The sequence below is a fragment of the Peromyscus eremicus genome, chromosome 10, assembly GCF_949786415.1.
Source record: "Peromyscus eremicus chromosome 10, PerEre_H2_v1, whole genome shotgun sequence".
Taxonomy (NCBI): domain Eukaryota; kingdom Metazoa; phylum Chordata; class Mammalia; order Rodentia; family Cricetidae; genus Peromyscus; species Peromyscus eremicus.
In genome coordinates, this window is record NC_081426.1 from 18,987,497 (window position 1) to 19,010,843 (window position 23,347).

At 39.8% G+C, this 23,347-nt stretch overlaps 1 protein-coding gene across 4 annotated transcripts in view; it reads left to right on the plus strand.

Moving 5' to 3' along the window:
* The window catches only part of Zpbp (zona pellucida binding protein), a 156,275-nt gene that overhangs the window by 5,966 nt on the left and 126,962 nt on the right, over nt 1–23,347 (plus strand). For 2 of the 4 annotated variants that reach the window (XM_059275443.1, XM_059275445.1), the window contains exon 3: nt 2,583–2,621. The exons of the other annotated variants lie outside the window; for them this stretch is intronic. In XM_059275443.1, coding sequence (XP_059131426.1) covers nt 2,583–2,621 — 39 coding nt within the window. The remainder of the gene's footprint in view (nt 1–2,582; nt 2,622–23,347) is intronic. 4 annotated transcript variants of the gene reach the window in all.

Here is a 23,347-nt window from a genome sequence, read left to right on the forward strand (position 1 = left end):
CAGCTGTTGTTAATTTTCCCCCTTTGCTCTTTTTTTGCGGGCCCACCAGCCAGCTCCCAAATAAATTACACATGGAAGCTTGTTATTACTTATGAATGTCCGGCCTCAGCTTGTCTTAGTTTCTAACTAGCTTTCCTTATCTTAAATTATCCCATCTGTCTTTTCCCTCTGGGCTTTTCCTGTTCTCTTACTCCTGTAAACCTTACTCTTACTCCCTGGCTTGCTGTGTAGCTGGGTGGTTGGGTGGCTGGGTGGCTGGTCCCTGAAGTCCTCTTCCTTCTCTGGCTCCTAGATCTCTCCTCCCAGATTTCTCCTTCTGTTTATCCTCTCTGCCTGCCAGCCCCACCTATCTCTCTCTCCTGCCTTGCTACTGGCCATTCAGTTCTTTATTAGCCCATCAGGTGTTTTAAATGGGCATAGTAACACAGATTCACAGAGTCAAACAAATGCAACATAAACAGAAGTAACACACCTTAAAATATTCTACTATAATTAGCCCTCTGTCAGATGTGGGGTTAATGAAGATCTTTTCTCATTCTTTAGGCTGTTGTGTCTTATTTACTGTGTCCTTTGCCTTAGAGAAGCTTTTCAATTTTAGGAGGTCCCATTTATTAATTGTTGCTCTTAGTGTCTGTACTACCGGTGTTATATTTATGAAATGATCTCCAATGCCAATGTATTCTAGTTTACTTCCTACTTTCTGTTCTATCAGGTTCAGTGTAGCTGGATTTATGTTGAGGTCTTTGATCCTCTTGGACTTGAGTTTTGTGCATGGTGATAGATATGGATCTATTTGCAATCTTCTACCTGTTGACATCCAGTTATACTAGCACCATTTGTTGAAGATGCTTTCTTTTTTCCATGGTACAGTTTTGGTGTCTTTGTCAAAAATCAGGTGTTCATAGGTGTGTAGATTAATTTCAGGGTCTTCAGTTTGATTCCATTGGTCCACATGTCTGTTTTTATGCCAATACCAAGCCATTTTTATTACTACAGCTCTATAGTAGAGCTTGAGATCAGGGATGGTGATGCCTCCAGAGGTTGCTTTATTGTACAGGATTATTTTAGCTATTCTGGGTTTTTTATTTTTGGGGATTGCTTTGAATCTGTAGATTGCTTTTGGTAAGATTGCCATTTTTATTATAGGCTCCACCTATCCTTGAGCATGGGAGATATTTTCATTTTCTGATATCTCCTTCAATTTCTTTCTTCAAGGACTTAAAGTTCATGTCATACAGGTCTTCCACTTGCTTGGTTATAGTTCCCCAATAGAGTTTATATTATTTGTGGCTATTGTAAATGGTGATGTCTCTCTGATTTCTTTCTTGGCCTGTTTATCATTTGTATATAGGAGGGGTCTTGATTTTTTTGAGTTAATCTTGTATCCTGCCACATTACTGTAGGAGTTTATCAGCTGTAGTAGTTCTCTGGTAGGATTTTTGGGGTCACTTGTGTATACTATCATATCATCTGCAAATAGCAAAAGTTTGACTTCTTCCTTTCTAATGTGTATCCCCTTGATCTCCCTTTGTTGTCTTATTGCTCTAGCTAGAACTTCGAATACTGTTTTGAATAGGTATGGGGAGAATGTACAGCCTTGTCTTGTTCCTGGTTTTAGTGGAATTGCTTTGAGTTTCTCTCCATTTAACTTGATGTTGACTGTCAGCTTGCTCTAAATTTTCTTTATTATGTTTAGGTATGTTCCTTGTATTCCTGATCTCTCTAAGACCTTTATCATGAAGGGGTATTGGATTTTGTTGAAAGCTTTTTCAGCATCTAATGAGATGATCATGTGTTTTTTTTCTTTCAGTTTGTTTATATGACAGATTTTCCTATGTTGAACCGTCCCTTCATTTCTGGGATGAAGCCTACTTGATCATGGCAGATGATTTTTTTGATGTGTTCTTGGATTAAGTTTGCCAGTATTTCATTGATTTTTTTTTTCATCAATGTTCATGAGGGAGACTGGTCTGTAATTATCTTTCTTTGTTGCATCTTTGTGTGGTTTAGGTATCAGGGTAACTGTAGTCCCATAGAAAGAGTTTGATAATGTTCCTTCTGTTTCTCTTATGTGGAACATTTTTTTTATTTTGTGGAACAATTTAAGGAGCATTGGTATTAGCTATTCTTTTAAATCCTTGTAGAATTCTGGGCTGAAACCATCTGGCCCTGGGCTTTTTTTTTTTTTTTTTTTTTTTTTTTTTTTTTTTTTTTTTTGGGTGGGGAGACTTTTAATGACTGCTTCTAATTTCATAGGGGTTATAGGTCTCTTTGAATTTTTGATCTAGTCTTGACTTAATTTGGGATGTGGTACCTATCCAGAAAATTATCCATTTCTTTTAGATTTTCCAATTTTGTGGAGTACAGGCTTTTGAATATGACCTGATGATTCTCTGAATTTCCTCCTTGTCTGTTGTTATGTCTCCCTTTTTGTTTCTGATTTTGTTAATTGGATATTCTTTATGCCTTTTGGTTAGTTTGGATAAGGGTTTGTCTATCTTGTTTATTTTTTTCAAAGAACCAACTCTTTGTCTCATTAATTCTTTGTATTGTTCTCTTTGTTTCTCTTTTATTGATTTCAGCCCTCAATTTGATTATTTCCTGGCGTCTATTTCTCCTGGGTGAGTTTGCCTCTTTTTGTTCTAGAGCTTTCAGGATTTTTGTTAAGTTGCTAGTGTGAGACTTCTCCAACTTCTTTATGTAGGCATTTAGTGCTATGAACTTTTCTCTTAGTACTGCTTTCATAGTGTCTCATAAGTTTGGGTATGTTGTACATTCATTTTCATTGAATGCTAGGACGTCTTTAATTTCTTTCTTTATTTCTTCTTTGACCCAGTGGTGATTCTGTTCAGCATTATTTAGTTTCCATGAGTTTGTATGCTTTCTATAATTTATCTTGTTGATGAGTTCTAGCTTTAAGCCACAGTGGTCTGATAAAATACAAGAGGTTATTCCAATTTTTTTTGGTATCTGTTGAGATTTGCTTTATGACTGAGAATGTAGTCAATTTTAAAGAAGGTTCCATGAGGTGCTGAGAAGAAGCTATATTCTTTTGTGTTTGGTGAAATGTTCTGTAGATTTCTATTAAGTCCATTTCATTCATAACGTCTGTTAGTACTCTTATTTCTTTGTTAAGTTTCTGTCTGGAACACCTGTCCATTGGTGAGAGTGGGATGTTGAAATCTCCCACTATTAGAGTGTGGGGTTTGTTGTGCGATTTAAGCTTTTGTAATGTTTCTTTTACATATGAGGGTGCCCTTGTATTTGGAGCATAAATGTTCAGAATTGAGACTTCATCTTGATGGATTTTTTCCTGTGATGAATATGTAATGTCCTTCTCAATCTCTTTTGATTAATTTTAGTTTGAAGTCTATTTTGTTAGGTTAGCTACACTAGCTAGCTTCTTAAGTCTGTTTGATTGGAAAGTCTTTTCCCAATACTTTACTCTGAGGTAGTGTCTGTCTTTGAAGTTGAGGTGTGTTTCTTGTATGCAGCAGAAGGATGATCCTGTTTTTGTGCCCATTCTGTTAGCCTATGTCTTTTTATAGGCTAATTGAGTACATTGATATTAAGGGATATTAATGACCAGTGATTATTAATTCCTGTTATTTTTTGGTGGTAGTGTATGTGTGTTTCCCTTCTATGGGATGCTGGTGTGGGATTATCTATTGTCTGTGTTTTGTGGGTGCATCTAACTTCCTTCGGTTGGAGTTTTCCTTCTTGTGCTTTCTGTAGGGCTGAATTTGTGGATAGGTATTGTTTAAATCTGGTTTTGTTTTGGAATATCATGTTTACTCCTTCTATGGTGATTGTTTTGTTGGGTCTAGTAATCTGGGCTGGCATCTGTAGTTTCTTAGTGTCTGCATAACGTCTGTGCAGGACTTCTGGCTTTCAGAGTCTCCATTGAGAAGTTGGGTGTTATTCTGATGGTTCTGCCTTTATAAGTCACTTGGCCTTTTTCCTTTGCTGTTCTTAATATTCTTTCTTTATTCTGAATGTTTAATGCTTTGATTATTGTGTGGTGAGGGGACTTTTATTTTTAGTCCAGTCTATTTTGTATTCTGTGAGCTTCTTCATAGGTATTTCCTCCTTTAGGTTAGGAAAATTTTCTTCAATGATTTTAAGGAATATATTTTCTGTGCCTTTGAGTTGGTATTCTTCTCCTTCTTCTATGCCCATTATTCTTAGATTTGGTCTTTTCATGGTATCCCAGATTTCCTGAACATTTTGTGTTATGACTTTGTTGACTTTAATGTTTTCTTTGACCAATGAATCTATTTCCTCTATTGTATTTTCAACACTACAGATACTTTCTTCTATCTCTTGCATCCTGTTGGTTATGCTTGCATCTGTAGTTCCTGTTTGTTTACTCAGATTTTCTATTTCCAGCATCCTGTCGGTTTGTTACTTTTTTATTTCCTCTATTTCAATTTTCAAGTCTTGAACTGTTTCCTTCACCTGTTTGATTGCTTTTTCTTTGTTTTCTTGACTTTCTTTAAGGGCTTTATTGATTTCTTCCAATTTTTTGTTTGTCTTTTCCTCCATTTCTTTAAGGAATTTTTCATTTTCTCTTTAAAGTCCTCTATCATCTTCATAAATTTATTTTTAAGGTTGTTTTCTTCTGTTTCTTCTATGTTGGGATGTTCAGGTCTTGTTGTAGTAAAACTGCTAGGTTCTGGTGGTGCCATATTGCTCTTTATGTTGTTGAATGTATTCTTGCACTGTCATCTTCCCATCTTTTCCTCCAGTCAGTGCAAGGGTTGTCTGTGTCTCAGGGAGCTGCTCTTGGTCCAGTTGGCACTGGCAGTGTTTGTGTCTCAGGGAGCTGCTGGGGTCTTGGGAGGGTGGGTGGGTTTGGGGGACAGAGTTGGACTTGTAGATTACAGGGTGGGTCCAACGGGTGCTGGTAGTGGGAAAGCCCATCCACAGAAGTCTTGCCTGCTGCCCTGCAGCTGGGACTGCAATGGTTGAGGGTAGGGGACACATGTTGTGCTCCTGGGCCTCTGGCCTAGAATCTGGGGTGACCAACTGAGAGAAGAGTCACTCACTTCTTGGTCTAATCAGAGCTGGTGGGGTCTATGTCTCAGGGAGCAGCTGCAGTCTGCAGGGATGGGTGGGTTAGGGGAAGGAGCAGGATTTGTAGATTACAAGGTCCACTGGGGGAAGGGTGGGTGCCTCCCTGCAGGAGTCTTGCCTGCTGGCCTGCAACTGGGGCTGCAATGGGTGAGGGTAGAGGGGCACGGGTTGTACCCCTGGTCCTAGGGCCTAGAGCACTTTGTAATTTATTGACTTTAAGTTTTGTAGTTCTATTTTTCTTCCTACTTATTTCATTTTAATGCTATTTTAAATGAATTTAAATTTAAGGAATTTAATTTAACTAGTTTTTAGATTATTTGTTGCTGGTGTAGAGACATGCTGTTAACATTTTCATATTGATATTATACCTTTCTATTTGTATAATTTATTTATTAGCTCTCTTTGGGGGGTATTCTTTAGTATTTTCCATGCAAATTATGACACCTGAAGTTAGCGGCATGCTGTTGTTTCTGGTATGAATGCAATTTTTTTCTTACAAGTTGCTTCATTTAGAACTTCCTCATCAATAATGGCTTTGTGTTGCCTCTATCTTAGGGGAAAGGGAATGTCTCAGTTTTTGAGTATTCAGAATAATGCTAACTGTGTTTTTTAAAGATGTTCTTAATCTCACTGAAGATGATCCCTTCTGTCCTGTTTTGAGTGTTTTCACTATGAAGGGTGTTGGATTTGTTAATTTGTATAGCTGGGAGGTTGGGAGGGGTGTATATGAATGCTATGACCTGTGTGTGAAGATCAGAGGACAGCTTAAAGTAATTGGTCCTCTCCTTCAATTATATGGGTCCTGGAAATTAAATTCAGTTTGTCAGGCATTGTGAAAAGTGCCTTTACCTGCTGAGCCATCTCACTGGCCCACTATAGTCCTTTTTGTGACGATGGATTTGTTTGCTGGTACTGTGAGGTCTGTTTCATAAAGGCTTGTAGTCTCTGAGCATTTCATTTGATTTTAGTGTTAGGGTGATGGTAACTTTGTAGAACAGACTGTGGTATATTTCCTGCTCATATTTCTTGAAATGGTTTGTGAAAGATTATTATTAATTTTACTTTAATTATTTGATGCAATTTGCTGGTGAATCCATCTGGTTCTGGAGTTTGTAGAAATATATTTTAATAGTAATTTATTCTGCTTTTAAGCTTATTCAGATTTTATATTTAATCATATCTTCTAAAGAAAAATGAGAAACTATTAGTTAAGGATCACTTATATATAACTAGTTACTTCTCGGTTTTCATGATTCTCTTTGTTTATAGATTCTTATGGATCATAAAGTGTCTGGGTGTGTATCTTCTTGAGTTTTGCCTTGCTAAAGTTCAGTGATCTTAAATTTGTAGATTTATGATATTTGTGAATTTGGGGAAGTACTAACAATTTCTTCAAACACTCTCTGTAATTACCTCCTCTACCTTTCCCAGGACTCCGGTGCAGTGATGATTTCCCTTATGTCTAAGCCATGGCTCATTTATCTTTATTTTCATTTTCTTGTCTCTCAGCCTGGATAATCCCCAAGTGGCTTTTCTTAAAGGCTCCTGTTCCTTCTGGCTGCTCAGTCTCCTGCTGATCCCTGAGATTGGCCTTTTCATTTTAGTTATTACACTTTTTAACTTGGAATTTCTTCTGGTTCCTTTTAATCTTTTTATTGATATTCTCTATTTGAAGTGACTATATCCCATGTTTTTATTAGTACTTTAGGTATAGTTTTCTTGGTTCATATTTAAAAGTAGCAAATTTAATATTTTAGTTATTTGAGTCAAACAATTATTCTTTTTCAAAGTTAGTTTCAATTGACTATGTTTTACATGCATATTTCTTGGATTTTTTAATGTCTTTTTTATTTGAAAACTGGACATTTAAAATAATATAGCATAGTGATTCTGAAAATAAGATTATTTTTCCTTCTCAAGATATGGTGGTGATTTTGGCTGATTTTGTTTACTTGCTCATTAATACTGAGGTCTCTGACAATGAATTTAGACTGATGATTAGCCAGAAACTGAAACACTTGCCACCATCTGGCCCTTTAGCCTTTCCTGAGGGTTCTCCATGCCTTTTTTAGGGGTGTAACTTTAGTTTCTTTCCAGGCAGCTTAAAGTTATATTTAAGGTATGTAGAACCTCAATTTCATTCAGAGGTGAGAATTTAGTGTTTGCCTGAATGTACACAGTCCTGGACATGTGTCCGTTCTTATGCATAAACTTGATGCTCTGTTCTCTGAAATGTGTTAGAATTTTTCAATGTTCCAAATGTCATTCACTGTTTTTTTTCCTTAAGAATTTTAAATAATGTACTTCCTGCAGTTATTTCACTGTATCGAACTATACAATCCAGTATATTATAAAATCCAGTAAAAATGTCCAGAGGGTCTTTGAAGAAACTCTTAGAGAAAAAAATTGTAGGCATTTGAATCTATTTACTCCCTCTAGTGGCTGTTAGGCTATTGGCTCTCCTATAATTTCTTTATTCTTTTAAAAATTTTAATTCATTTTACATACCAACCACAGTTCCTCCTCCCATTCCTTTTCCTACTCCAACCCCCACCCAATCCACTCCATATCCACTCCTCTAAAAGGATAAGGGCTCCCATGGGGAGTCAACAAAGCCTGGTACATTCAGTTGAGGCAGGTCCAAGCCTCTCCTCCCTGCATCAAGGGTGACCAACGCATCTCACCATAGGGAATGGGCTCCAAAAAGCCAGCTCATGCACCAGGGATAGATCCTGATCCCACTGCCAGGGGCCCCTCAAGCAGACCAAGCTACACAACTGTCTCCTATATGCAAAGGGCCTAGGAAGTCCCATGTAGGCTCCACAGCTGTTGGTCTAAAGTTTGTGAGTTCCCATGAGCTTGATTCAATTGGCTCTGTAGATTTCCACATAATGATCTTGACCTCCTTTGTTCAAATAATCCCTCCTGTCTCTCTTCAACTGGACTCCCAGAGCTCAGCCCAGTGCTTGGTTGTGTATCTCTGTATCTGCTTCCATCAGTTAGTTACTGGATGAAGGCTCTATGATGACAATTAAGGTATTCACCAATCTGATTACAGGGGAAGGCCAGTTCAGGCACCCTCTCCACTATTGCTAATAGTCTTAGCTGGGGTCATCCTTGTGGATTCCTGGGAATTTCCCTAGTACCAGGTTTCTCCCTAACCCCATAATATCTCCCTCTATCAAGATACCTCTTTCATCATGCTACCACTCTGTCTCTCCCTCAGGTCCAGCATCCAGTTCCCTCATGTTCACATCCCCCATCCCCTCCCCTCTACCTCTCCCCTACTCCCTACCCCCAGTTTACCCAGGAGATGTCTTTTATTTCCCTATCCCAGGGCGATCCATACATCCCTCTTTGGGTCTTCCTTGTCCCTAGCTTCTTGGAGCTGTGGCTTGTAGTCTGGTTATCCTTTGCTTTACATCTAATATCCACTAGTGAGTGAGTACATACCATGTTTGTCTTTCTGAGTCTGGGTTACCTCACTCAGGATGATATTTTCTAGTTTCATCCATTTGTCTGCAAATTTCATGATGTTATTGATTTTTACAGCTGAGTAATACTCCATTATATAAATGTACCATGTTTTCTTTATCCCTCCTTTGGTTGAGGGGCATCTAGGTTGTTTCCAGGTTCTGGCTATTATGAATAATGGTGCTATGAATATAGTTGAGCAAATTTCCTTGTATTATTGAGCATGCCTCGGGTATATGCACAAGAGTGGTATCATTGGGTCTTGAGGTAGATTGATTCCCAATTTTCTAAGAAGTCGCTATACTGATTCCCAAAGTGGCTGTACAAGTTTGTACTCCCACCAACAGTGGAGGAGTGTTGCCCTTACTCCATATCCTCTCCAACACAAGCTGTCCTCAGTGTTTTTGATCTTAGCCATTCTGACAGGTGTAAGATGGTATCACAGAGTTGTTTTGATTTGCATCTCCCTGATGACTAAGGATGTTGAGCAATTCCTTAAATGTCTTTTGGCCATTTGAGATTCTTCTGTTGAGAATTCTCTGTTTAGATTTCTATCCCAATTTTTAATTGGATTATTTGGTATTTTGATATCTAGTTTCTTGAGTTTTTTATATATTTTGGATATCAGCCCTCTGTCAGATGTGGGGTTGGTGAAGATCTTTTCTCATTCTGTAGGCTGTCATTTTGTCTTATTTACTGTGTCCTTTGCCTTAGAGAAGCTTTTCAGTTTCAGGAGGTCCCATTTATTAATTGTTGCTCTCAGTGTCTGTGCTACTGGTGTTATATTTAGGAAGTGATCTCTTGTGCCAGTGAGTTCAAGACTACTTCTCACTTTCTCTTCTATCAGGTTCAGTGTACCTGGATTTATGTTGATGTCTTTGATCCACTTGGACTTGAGTTTTGTGCATGGTGATAGATATGGATCTATTTGTAGTCTTCTACCTGTTGACATCTAGTTATACCAGCACCATTTGTTGAAGATGCTTTCTTTTTTCCATGGTACAGTTTTGACTTTTTTGTCAAGAATCAGGTGTTCATAGATGTGTGGATTAATGTCAGGGTCTTCAATTTGAATCCATTGGTCCACATGTCTGTTTTTATGCCAATATCAAGCTATTTTTATTACTATTGAAGTCAGGGATAGTGATGCCTCCAGAAGTTGCTTTATTGTACAGGATTGTTGTAGCTATCCTGGGAATTTTATTTTTCCATATGAAGTTGAGTATTGTTCTTTCACGGTCTGTGAAGAATTGTATGGGGATTTTGGTGGGGATTGCATTGAATCTGTAGATTGCTTTTGGTAAGATTGCTATTTTTATTATGATGGCTCTACCTATCCATGAACCTGGGAGATCTTTCCATTTTCTGATATCTTCTTCACTTTCTTTCTTCAAAGACTCAAAGTTCTTTTTGTACAGGTCTTTCACTAGGGTAGTTAGAGTTACCCCAAGATATTTTGCATTATTTGTGGCTATTGTAAAGGGAGATGTCTCTCTGATTTCTTTTTTAGCCCGTATATAGGAGGGCTCCTGATTTTTTTGAGTTAATCTTGTATCCTGCCACATTACTGAAGGTGTTTATCAGCTGTAGTAGTTCCCTGATAGAGTTTTTTTGGGGTCACTTATGTATACTGTCATATCATCTGCAAATAGCAAAAGTTTGACTTCTTCCGTTCCAGTGTGTATCCCCTTGATCTCCTTTTCTTGTCTTATTGCTCTAGCTAGAACTCTAATACTGTTTTGAATAGGTATGGGGAGAATGTACAGCCTTGTCTTGTTCCTGATTTTAGTGGAATTGCTTTGAGTTTCTCTCCATTTAATTTGATGTTGACTGTCAGTTTGCAGTAAATTTTCTTTATTATGTTTAGGTATGTTCCTTGTATTCCTGATCTCTCCAAAACTGTTGTCATGAAGGGGTATTGGATTTTGTTGAAGGCTTTTTCAGCATCTAATTAGATTATCATGTTTTTTTTTATTATTTAAACTGTTTGGCCTAATGGCTCAGGCTTCTTCCTATCTAGTTCTTATAAGTTAAATTAACCCATTTCTATAAATCTATAAGTTGCCACATGGCTTGTCGCTTACTGGTACCTTACATATTGCTTCTCATGGCAGTAGTGGCTAGCAGCATCTCCTGACTCAGCCTTCCACCTACCAGAATTCTCCTCTCTCCTTATCCCACCTACATTATACTTCCTGCCTGGCTACTGGCCAATCACCATTTCATTTATCAATCAATCAGAGCAACAAATTCACAGCATCCCCAGAACTTCCCCTTTTCTTTTTTTCAAAAGGGAAGGTTTTAACTTCAACATAGTAAAATTACATATAACAGAACAATTAACAAGCAAGAATTACAGTTACAATATCTAGTCTATTTATAATATTTAGTCTATTTGTATTTAGCAAAATTAAAGAAGATATTCCATCTATCCTATATTTGTGAATCTAAGGTTTTATATCTAACTTATCTTTTATCATGACTAAGGAAATTATAACTAGTCTTCAACTACATCAAAGACCTCAGAAGGATATAATATTACCTGAGAAACGGGAGAAGGATGCAAGCAACTTTCGGGAGTCTTGCGAGAATAGACAGAAACAGCTGACAGCCCAGATAGTCATCCAAAGTTCCTTTGTAAAGTTGAGGCATCTATCTTCAGCCCACAGGCCTAGAGTCTCTCAGTCACTTCTCTGTGTCCTTTAGAATGTCTTGCAGTTTCCTCTGTGAAGCAGGAATGATCATGTGTTTTTTTCTTTCAGTTTGTTTATATGGTTGATTACAATGACAGATTTTCCTATGTGGAACCATCCCTGCATCTCTGGGATGAAGCCTACTTGATCATGGCAGATGATTTTTTTTATATGTTCTTGGATTCAGTTTGCCAGTATTTTATTGAGTGTTTTTGCATCATATCTTCAACACCAGAGATTGTCTCTTCTTTGATTTCTTTAATGGAATTTTTCATTTCCTCTTTAAAGACCTCTATAATCTTCATAAAGTTATTTTTAAGGTGGTTTTCTTCTGTTTCTTCTATGTTGGGATGTTCAGGTCTTGCTGTTATAGAACTGCTAGGTTCTGGTGGTGCCATATTACTCTTTATGTTGTTGAATGTATTCTTGCACTGGGATCTACCCATCTCTTCCTCCAATAGGTGGAGATACTGCCTGTGCCTACAGTGGTGCAGGCACTCTTCATTCGATTGGTGCAGGGGGTGTCTGTGTCTCAGGGAGCCCCTGAGGTCTTAGGGGATGGGTCCTTTAGTTGCCTATAGTTGTTTGTGTAGGGCTGAAGCCTCCTGAGCTTTCCAGTCATCTGTGTTAGCGTGTCTATTGGGATTATCCTCATTTAGCTCCTGTCTAGGCAGTCATGTCGTGGGACTTCATGAGTGGAGCTTTTGATACTCCTTAGAGACATAATCTCACAGCCAACTTCCTGTTCCTTTGGCTCTTACAATCTATTCACACTCTCTTCAGGAAGGATCTCTGAGCCCCAGGTGCAGGAGTTGTGTTGTGGAGGGACTGGAATTGACAACTCTACATTTTGACTGCTTATATTTTTCTATAATGGCTTCACTTTGTTGCAAAAAGACAATTCCTTGATGAGAGGTGAGTATTCCACTTAACTGTGGATGTAAGGACAAATATTTAAAATGTCATTAGAGATTATTATGCTGGTTCAGTGAAGTGGTGGTTAGAGGTTCTTCTCCAAGATCCATGGCTTCACTAGCCCTGTGTACTTGGATAGGTTTCTAGTCCTAGGATTTCCCTCTTATTGATCAGGTCTTGAGTCCAATTAGAGAGCTGTGGTTTATTGCCAAGGTATGCATGACACTACTTCACCCTTAAGGCTATTGTGTCGTTCTGGTGGTTGTAGTTCAGAGGTATCATAACTAGGAAGGACTACTTATTGGTTGTTTCTTTCCTTTGGAAGTTTGTATGGTACCCTCTGTTGCCATGAAAGCTAGTTCTCAGGGAAGAGGCATTCAGGTTCTAGCTCAGGGGCCTCTGAGCCCTGAATCTGATGTGCATGCTGTCTTCAGCAATAGGGATTTACCTCACACCTCTGGGGGGCAACCACGGGCAAGAACAATAACCTGTGATGTTTTGGGAGTCTCTTGGACAACCCTGACCAATCGTTCAAAAGAGGATTTTTCATGCCTGTTGCTGGGTTTTTTGTTAGGTGGTCTTTGGCTGTTAGACCGAGCATTATCAGCCTAAATGGGAAAATTTCATTTGTATTATGTATTTTAGTTATTTTTAGGTAGATAGTTAATAGTATGATTCCTTTTGACTTTTCAGGCATTCTTACTATTTTGTAATTTCCCCCTCCTTCTTCTGTATCTACTTCCCCTTCCTTCCCTAATTAGAGATCCCTATTTTCCCCATTTCCCCTGCTATTTCCCTCTCTATTACACCCCACTACCCCCCTACACTTCCCTGCTCCTGGTTTCCGCAGTTACTTCAAGTCATGTACTCATATCTGAAGATTTGGATCTAGGAGCCTCCAGTGAGAGAGAACATGCTGTGTTTGTCTTTCTGGGCCTGGGTTACTTCACTCAATATGATCTTTCCTGGTTCCACCCACTTACCATCAAAATTCATGATTTCATTTTTCTTTATGGCTAAATAGTATTTCATAGTGTCTGTGTACCATGTTGTCATGATGATAGCCACTCTAAATGAAATGGAATCTCAACAGGTTTTAACTTACACTTGATGAGTGGCTAAGGATGTTGACTTCCTTTTCATGTATTTATTGGACATTTGCATTTCTTTTTTTGTTTTATTTTATTGAAAATAGATTTTTCATACAATATATCCTGATAACAGTTTCCTTCCCCTCCTTCTGCTTTTCCCAGTTCCTTCCTACCTCCCGTCTCATCCAGATCCACCCCCTTTCTGTTTCCAATTAGAAAGTAAACTGGCATCTAAGGGATAATAATAAAATATAATAAGATAAAACAAAAGACAAGCATGACAGAAGAAAGATAAAATACAACAAACAAACAGAAGGAAAAGAGCTCAAGAAAGGCACAAGATACAAATATAGATACAGAGAACCACTGATTCCTTCACATAGTCACAAATCCCATAAAAAACACAAAACCAGAAGCCATATATGTAAAGGACCTGTAAGGTGAGAGGGAGAGGGACAGGGAGAGGGAGAGGGAGGAGACGGAGGAGGAAAGGGAGAGGGAGAGAGAAGGAGAGGGAGAGTGAGGAGATGATGGGGGAGAGGGGAAGAGGGGGAGGGGGAAGGGGAGAGGGAGGGAGGGAGGGAGAGAGAGAGAGAGAGAGAGAGAGAGAGAGAGAGAGAGAGAGAGAGAGAGAGTGCAAAGAGTGAGAGACCTTGGAAAACTCAGCCCTAAATGGGATGTCTTCATCAAATACTTTGCCCAAGGGGTCAGAAATATATAGAAGAGAAGGTAGAGCCAGAGGGCATGGATGATACAAAAGAAACTGTCTTCCAGACACAACAAGCTACATTTATGAAGTTACAGAGACTGTGACAGCGTGATTATGACCTGCAGAGATCCAAATCAGATGGTTAGTGCTGAGATGGGGAAGTAGACAGAAGGCCTCATTCCCAACCAAGAAGCTATCTCCAGTTAACAACCACTTACAAAAGAAAAAATTAGTTTCTCCCTGGGAGTTTCATTGGGTATACCTTATTTTGAAAGTTATTTCTTCAGTTTACATGCTCATTTCTGATTTGAACATTCACTATTATAGTGTTTAACTTTTGAATTAAAAAATATATTACAGATAAGAGTAATAGCTGTCAGAGATTTTCTTCCATTCTGTTGACTCTGTTAATTGTTTTCTTTGGTGTGCAGTGGCTCCTTAATTTCATGCAATTCCATTTGTCATTCTCATTGTTTTCTGAGATGTTGTAGTCCTATTCAGAAAACCATTGCCTCAGCCTATGTATTGAAGTATTTTCTCCTGGTCGTTTCAAAGTTTCAGGCTGTACATTGAGATCCTTGCTCTATGTTGAGTTGATTTTTTTTGGAAGATGAATGTTAGAAATATGTTTTCAGTCTTCCATATGTGAGTATCTGTTTCCTTCCATTTACTGGGGAGGCTACTTTTTGTCTGAGATACGTTTTTGTACCACCTTTGTTGGGAGTCATGTAGCTGTAGCTATATCTGTGTTGGTTCATTTTTGGTTCCTCTGGGCAATTGGATTGGTCTGTATGTCTGTTTTTTACCAGTATTATGCTTTTTTGTTATGATTATACTGTCATATAATTTAAAATTAGATATTGTGGTACCTCTAGCAGTGCTGTTTTTTTCCTTAGGATGTCTTTGGCTATTTGGGGTCTTTTGAACTTTCATATGAGTTTTTGAATTCTTTTCTATTTCTATGAAGAAATTGAATGCCATTGGCATTTTGATGGAGAGTGTGTTGAATCTGTAGGTTGTTTTCAGTAATACAGACGTGTTCATAGTACTAATTCTACCAATCTGTGAACATAGGAGCCTTTCTATCTTTTAAGTTTCTTTTTTTGTGTTTTCAAGTTTTTTTGTTATAGTTTTTGTTTTATTTTTTCCCCTAGGTATTGTTAAAAGGCTATTGTGAATGGGGTTGGTTTCCTGGTTTCTTTCTAAATTTGTTTCTTATTGGTATATAGAAAAGCTATTGAAATCGGTGTGTTGCATTTTTGTTCTGATACTTTGCTGAAGGTGCTTACTAGAGATAAAACTTTGCTTGTGGAGTCTAAGGCATTTTAAGTATAATGTTGTTTGTTAGTAAGGATGATTTAGCTTTTTCCTTTCTTATTTGTGTGTCTTTTCTTTTCTTTTCTTTCTTGACATAAGCTATTTTTCACCAGTGTTTCATGCAAGCAAATCACCATTGTAGATGGCATGGTTTGTAGATGGGTTGGTGGTAGATGGGTTGGTAGTTAGCTTTCTCCTTTGCAACATTAGTCAGTAGGGGTGATAGTTCTAGTTAGACGCCAGCTCAACTTCTCTGTGTTAAGTGAGATATTAGATGTTGTCTTCAGCAATAGAACCTTACTGTCAGCTTGTGGAGAGCAACCAATAGCCTTGGGGAATAGCCTGGGTTGTTTAGGGTTCCCATAGGGCTGTTTTGGCCAACAACTCAATTAGATTTAACCCATTCCTGGACTTGGGGTTTCATATGGTGGTGAGAGATGTCTTGTTTGGGCTTTGTCTTCCATGTTAGATTTTTTCAAATATATATATATATATATATATATATATATATATATATATATGTTTTAAGAAGCTTCTGCTGTAGTAGGTTTCCATATGACTTATCAAAAGGCCCTTAGTGTTAGCAGTCCTGTGTATTCTCTTTTCTACCCCCTCTTCACTCTTCTTTCCATTTGACTGTCCTGTTCCAGTCTCCCCTTTGTTTCTATCTAACTATATATTCTATTTATAGATATCCTTCTTCCTCCTCCCCCAGTTCCTTATTCCACACCTAACCTCTGTGGTTATTCACATAGTAGCATACCTATTGAAGGCTTAAAAGTTAACATTCACATATAAGAGAATACACCATATTTGTCTTTTGGGGTCTGGGTTACCTCACTCAGGATGATTTTTTTTCTAGCTCCATTCATTTACCTGAAATTGTTTAAACAGCTGAATAATAATCCATTCTTAAAATGTTCCGTGTTTTCCTGATCTGCTCATCTGTTGATGGGTTTCTAGGCTAACGGGAATTATTACAGTCTAGCCCTAATAATATCCTTCTCAGGGGCCCAGAAGAGACACTATCAGTGCGAGTGATTTTTGTGAAAAGAATCTATAAACACACAGAGCTCTTTCATCCATCTGCTTTATTCCTCTGCCACCATAATTCTGCCTCATCTTCTCAGGGAACCAGTCTATATCTCACCAAAACAGCAACACTCTTATGTTTACAATACAATACAATAGGAGACTTGCAAGGTCCCCACCAGAGCCATCCTGGTCAACTTCATTTGCAACCCAAATGGGAGTAAATAGAGGTGGAGTCAGATTAGGGCTGGAATAAATCAGAAAAGGAATTTATATGCTCAAAATATATTCTTGTAAGTGGTTAGGTGAAATGTTATGAGTCTATCATAAATGCGCTCAACTACAATCTTATAGGTGGTTAGGTGAAAGAAGCTGTAAGTCACTGAAATAAAACTGCCTTATTTCCCTATGCCACCCTTTCTGGCAGAGAGGAGGAAGGAGTATGTGATAGCTAGGTAGCTTGTCACATAGCTTGAAGCACCTGGTATGAAGAAAACCTTTTTGTTCTAAGAAGTTGCTCTAGGGTTGTGAGGGGAAGTGAGATCTGAGCTTGATTTGCATAGGAAGCAAAGCTATGCACCTAATTCCGGCTTAGGGCCAGTCGGTCTCTCCATAAGGGTGTTTATCTTAATGCAGGGGCCTCAGGCACCTAACAGATGGACAGGTAGTCTGGCCAGCTATTCCACTTGTCCTTGGATGTAGATGTAACAGTCTTATTAAATAAGAAACACAGAGCCAAATGCAGAGTTAAAAGCCCAAGAGGTCAGAGCAGTAGCTAAGAGCTGATACTAAAAAACATTTCTTACCCTTCGCTGCCGCTGTCGTCCTTCCCCTCCGAGAGAGGCCTACTTCCTGTGGGTCTGTCTTTTTATTGACTTTCTGTTCTGCCTTCTCATTGGTTGTAAACCCAACCACATGACCTCCTCGTCACTGCCTGTCTATACAGACCTTCAGGTCTTCTATGGTTGGTACTGAGATTAAAGGCGTGTGTCTCCATGCTGGCTGTATCCTTGAACACACAGAGATCTGCCTGTCATGTGATCGGGATTAAAGGTGTGTGCCATATCACCGCCAGGCTCTGCTATGGCTTGCTATTAGCTCTGACCCCCAGGCAACTTTATTTATTAACATACAAATAAAATCACATTTCAGTACAAATAAAATATCACCATACTTGATGCTTGCTAAAGGGAAGTTGCCGAAGGCAGACATACAGTTCACATGCTAAAGAAGGAGCTGAGGGCCTGGGAGCAGTAGACCTTGCCTACATGCCTTTATTCAGATATCTAATATGTATGCCCAAGAAATGAGTCATCCACACCATTATAAGTTCTTGGGGAAGTTATGAGAGCATAAGAGAGATTCATAGCAGAAAATAGCTGATATCTTAAAAGCTGAATAATACCAAATACTCCCTGAGATTTGACTTATTCCTCTGGAAGGCACTTAGCTTCTTCCAGGTATTAGCTTGTCACAAACAGCTGAATTTCTACTTCATATTTCTGCTGCAGCCTGTGGCACTTTGCAATTTCTGAATATTATGAATAGAACATGATTGGCAGGTATCTCTGTGGTGTGATGTAGAGTTGGATAGACAAGTGTTCCTCTTACTCCACATCCTTTCGAGCATGAGCTGTCATTTGTATTTATTGATCTAGGCCATTCTGACTGGTAGGAGATGAAATCTCAAAATCCCTTAAAGAAGTATTGAGCACTTGTTGAAGTGTTTCTCAGCCATTTGTGTTTCATCTTTTGAGAATTCCCCATTTAATTTTGTGTCCTTTTAAATTTTTTAAACTTTCTTTTGTATTTATTTTTTTCTTTTACATCATACATCTCCATCCCATTCATTTTGCATCCCTTCATATCCACCTTATGTCCTTGCAACTCCCCAATAAAATAAAATAAAATTTAAGGGGAAAAAAAAGACAAAAAAAGAAGAAAAGAAAGAAAATCAGTCTCATCATGGAAGCTGTAACATGACACAGTGAGTCACACAGTAAACCTTTTATCCATGTATCTTTACTTGCAAATGCTCCTTGCTAAGAGTCATTGGTCTGATTTGAGGACTCTGGGTTTTGCTACACTATTGATACTGGGCCCTCACTAGAACTCCTCTTGGTTATCTTGCTGTTGCTCTGTGTCATGGAGATCCTTCAGCTTTGGATCTGAAGGACTGGTCTGTTATGTACTCCAGCAAATCACAGATATGGTGGATGTTGGGTTGGGCCAATCCATAATCCTGGTTCTGGGCCTGGGTAGTTGCAGGGTTGGTCGGCCCATCAGCTATCCCTTGTCTCACCACCAGGGTGAGCTCTTTTTCATTGCCCTGGCTAGTTCACCCTAACAGCAATGAACAATGGTGGGGTCAGTTCTCCTACACCTACACCCTCAGAGCCAGCTCTACTGTGTTACCCAGGTCAGGTGTAGAGGCTATTCTGTAAAGTGCTGCAGCTGGTGAGGTGCAGGGGCAGCTCTCATACTCTTATGACCTTGGGGCCAGCTCTCCTACCTGCCATAGGACTCGAGGGGTTGTGGGGGATCTCTTAGCCCACACCATCATCTGGCAGATGAGGGGCAGGACCTAATCTCCTGTGCTCACATTCTGGGACAGCTCACCTGTGCCCCTATCAACAGGGTAAACTGCTGTGTACAGATGAGGTGCAGGCTTGCTTTCCCAAGTGTTGCAGCTGATAAAGGAGGGAAGGGTCCATTTCCTGGCCAGCTGGAGGCCATAGGGACAAGGGGGGAAGGCATATTTCCTTCACCTCCACCACTACACTGTAGATGAGGGAGGCTGCCTTAGTTAGGGTTTTTATTGCTGTGAAGAGACACCAGCACCATAGTAACTCTTATAAAGAAAAACATTTAATTAGGGTGTCTTGCTTACATCTTCAGAGGTTCAGTCCGTTATCATCATGATGAGGAGGATGGCAGTGTGCCAGCAGACATAGTGCTGGAGCTGAAAGAGTCCTACATCTTGCAGGCAACAGGAAGTGGACTGAACAGTCACACTGAGGGAAGCTTGAGCAAAAGAGACCTCAAAACCCACCCCCACAGTGACACACTTCCTCCAATAAGGCCACACCTCCTAATAGTGCCATTCCCTTTGTGGGCCATTTTCGTTCAAACCACCACAGAGGTGGTACCAGCTGTGCTCTCACACCCTCAGGGCTGGCTCACCCACACCACATCAGTAGGGTCAACTCTACTGTGTTGCTCAGGAGGTGCAGGGCCCATTTTTCTGAGTGCTGCAGCTGGTGAATGATGGGGTCAGGTCCCCTACCTGCTGCAAGTGTTGAGGGGCAAGGGGAAGAGGGCAAATTTCCTTCACCCATACCACCACATGGCAGATGAGAAGCATGACCTGCTTTCCCATTCTCACGCTCTCAGGACCAGCTCTCCCATGCTCCTGCAAACAAATTCAGCTCTGTTGTGCTGCCCAGGTGAGGTGTAGGACCCTCTCTCCTGAGTGCTTCAGCCTGTGAGGAGCAAGACCAGTTCTCCCTAGTGTTGCAGCCAGTGAGTAGCAGGGCCAACACTCTTACAGCTCTATCCTCTTGACCTTCGATAGTATCAGGAGTGACAGACATCAACACAGTCCGTGTCTTCACAGGACTATGAACCTAGGCATGGGTTCTGGCAGCAGCCCAGGCCCAGACATCACCTAAGCCTTTTCGTCACTGCTTTCACTTCTTCAGATATTACTCTGTCCACAGGACATGGGCCATTCTGCCTGTCTCTCTCCCATATCACACCATACATTTGCTCACCATAATAGTGCCTATCTGCTTGGTGTTGCAAGGGCCTATGTTTTCTCCTCACAGACCAGGGCAGAGGGCTCCAGGCCTACATGTAGGTCTCTTTGTCTGGCTCAGTCCATCATGACAATGAGCAGGAACACTTCTTTCTCAAAGCCTAGGGAAGTCTGCTCTGGCCTGTGTGTTGGGTCTCTTTGTCCTGCTCAGTCTGTCATGGCTTTGGATAGGACCATGCTTCCTCCTTGGAGCCTGGGACATTTGGCTCTGGGCCTGTGTGTGGGTCTCTTAAAAATCCCGTATCTCAATTTTTAATTGGGTTATTTGTTTTCTTGATGTACAGTATTTTCTGTTCTTTATATATTTTAGATATTAACCCTTTGTTGGATGTATAATTAATTGGTAAAGATCCTTTCCTATTCTGAGGCTGCCACTTTGTCTGGGTGGTAGTGTTCTTTGCCATACAGAAGCTTTTCAGTTTCATGCAGTCCCATTTATTAATTGTTGGTCTTACTGCTTGTGCTATTGGTGTCCTGTTCAGAAAGTGTTTCCTATGACAATGTGTTCAAGAACATTCCCTATATTCTCTTCTATGAGTTTCATTGTGTGTAATTTTATGCTGAGGTCTTTGATCCATTTTGAATCGAATTTTGTGCAGGGTGATAAACATGGGCCTGTTTGCATTCTTCTACATGCAGCCATCCAGTCTGACCAGCACCATTTGTTGAAGAGGCTGCCTTTTTTCCAGTGTGTCTTTCTGGTTTCTTTATAAAAAGACTGGTGTCCATAGGTGTGTGGATTTATGTCAGGGTCTTCAGTTTAATTCCGTTGATCAATGTTTCTGTTCTTATGCTAATACCATGCTGTTTTTTTTATTACTATTCTCTTCTATAGTAGACTTTAATATCTGGGATGGTGGTACTGCCATCTGTTCTTTTATTATTCAGAATTGTTTTAGCTGTTCTTTTTTTCAGTGTTTCTATATGAATCTGAAAATTGTCCTTTCAGTTTCTGTGAAGAATTGTGTTGGAATTTTGATAGGACTTTGTTGAAATTGTGGATTGCTTTTGGTAGGATGGCCATTTTACTACAGCAGTCTAACTGATCCATGAGCATGGGGTTCGTTCATTCCATCTTCTGCTGTCTTCTTCAATTTCTTCTTTTTTTTTCAGTCTCTTAAAATTTTTATTATAGAAGTCTTCCATTTGCTTGGTTAGAGTTACCTCAAGATTATTTTTTGGCTGTTGTAAATGATATTATTTCCCTGATTTCTTTCTCAGTCATTTGTATACAGGAAGGCTACTGATTTTTGTAAGTTAGCTTCATAAGCTGCTACTTGCTATAAGTGTTCATATGCTATGGAAATAGTTTCCTTGTGAATTTACTTTACAGGGTCATATATGTATAAAATCATGTACAAATACAGAAACTTTGACTTCTTCCTTTTCTGCTTGCATCCACTTGATCTCCTTCATTTGTCTTACTGCTCTAGCTAAGACTTCAGGTACTATATGGAAAGAGTGCTTGTCCTTGTCTTGCTACTGATTTTAGTGAACATGCTTTGAGTTTCTCTCCATTTAGGGTTACACTGGCTGTGGGCTTGCTGTTAATCACCTTTATTTATTTATTTATTTATTTTGAACTTTTATTCTTCTCTCATACGTTACATCCCAACCAGTTTCCCCTCTTTCCACTCCTTCTCCCAGCCCCTCTCTCTAAATCCCCTCTCCCAGATCAACTCTGCCTCTCTTTCCTCCCACCCCTGCAAAAAAGAACTGGTTTCCCAGGGATTTCCACTGAACATGGTTTAACAAGTTACAATAAGACTGGGCACAAATCCTTATATTAAGACTGGATGTGGCAACCCAGTAGGAGGAAAAGAGTCCCAAGCACAGGCAAAAGAGTCAGAGACAACCCCCCCCCACTCCCATTGCTGGGAGTCCCACAAGAACACCAAGCTACATAGCTACATAACCATAAGATATATGCAGAGGACCTAGCTCAGATGCTTATAGGGTCTGTATTTGTTGCTTCAGTTTCTGTGAGCCCCTATGAGCCTTGCTTAGTTGATTCTGTTGGGCTATGTTCTTGTGGTATCCTCAACCCCTCTGGCTTCTATAATCCTTCCTCACCTCTTTTGTGAGGTTTGTCTGGCTCTGTCTAGTGTATCATTGTGTGTCTCTGTGTCTGTTAGGCCATGGTTTTGCTTTTATTGTATTGAGCTTTGTCTCTTGTATTGCCAGTCTTGTCAGTACTTTTATCATGAAGTGATGTTAGATTTTTGTCAAAGGCCTTTTCTGTATCTAATGAGATGACTGTGTGGTTTTTATATTTCAGTCTGTTTATATGGTGGATTACATTTCTTAATTTATGAATATTGAACTATCTGTGCATTTCTGGTATGAAGCTTACTTGATCATGGCAGATAATTTTTTTTTTTAAATTTTATAATTTAATTTAATTCTACATATCAGCCATGGATTCCCTTGTTCTCCCCCCTCCTGTGCCCCCCCCGCCTTCCCCCCAGCCCACCCCCCATTCCCATCTCCTCCGGGGCAAAGACTCCCCTGAGAATTGATTTCAACCTGGTAGATTCAGTCCCGGCAGGTCCAGTCCCCTCCTCCCAGGCTGAGCCAAGCGTCCCTGTATAAGCCCCAGGTTTCAAACAGCCAACTCATGCACTGAGTACAGGACCTGGTCCCACTGCCTGGATGCCTCCCAAACAGATCAAGCTAATCGACTGTCTCACATATCCAGCGGGCCTGATCCAGTTGGGGGCTCCTCAGCTAATGGTTCATAGTTCATGTGTTTCCATTCGTTTGGCTATTTGTCCCTGTGCTTTATCCAACCTTGGTCTCAACAATTCTCACTCATACAAACCCGTTTCTTTCTCATCAATTGGACTCCTGGAGCTCCACCTGGGGCCTGGCTGTGGATCTCTGCATCCAGTTCCCTCAGTAATTGGATGGGGTTTCTAGGACGACAATTAGGGTGTTTGGCCATCCCATCACCAGAGTAGGTCAGTTCGGGCTGTCTTTCGACCATTGCCAGTAGTCTATTGTGGGGGTATCTTTGTGGATTTCTGTGGGCCTCTCTAGCACTTTGCTTCTTCCTATTCTCATGGGGTCTTCATTTATCATGGTCTTTTATTCCTTGTTCTCCCTCTCTGTTGTTGATCCAGCTGGGATCTCCCGCTCCCCCAAGCTCTCTTTCTCTCGATCCTTGCCCTTCATTACCCCCAATCACGTTCAAATTGTTCATGTAGATCTCATCCATTTCCCT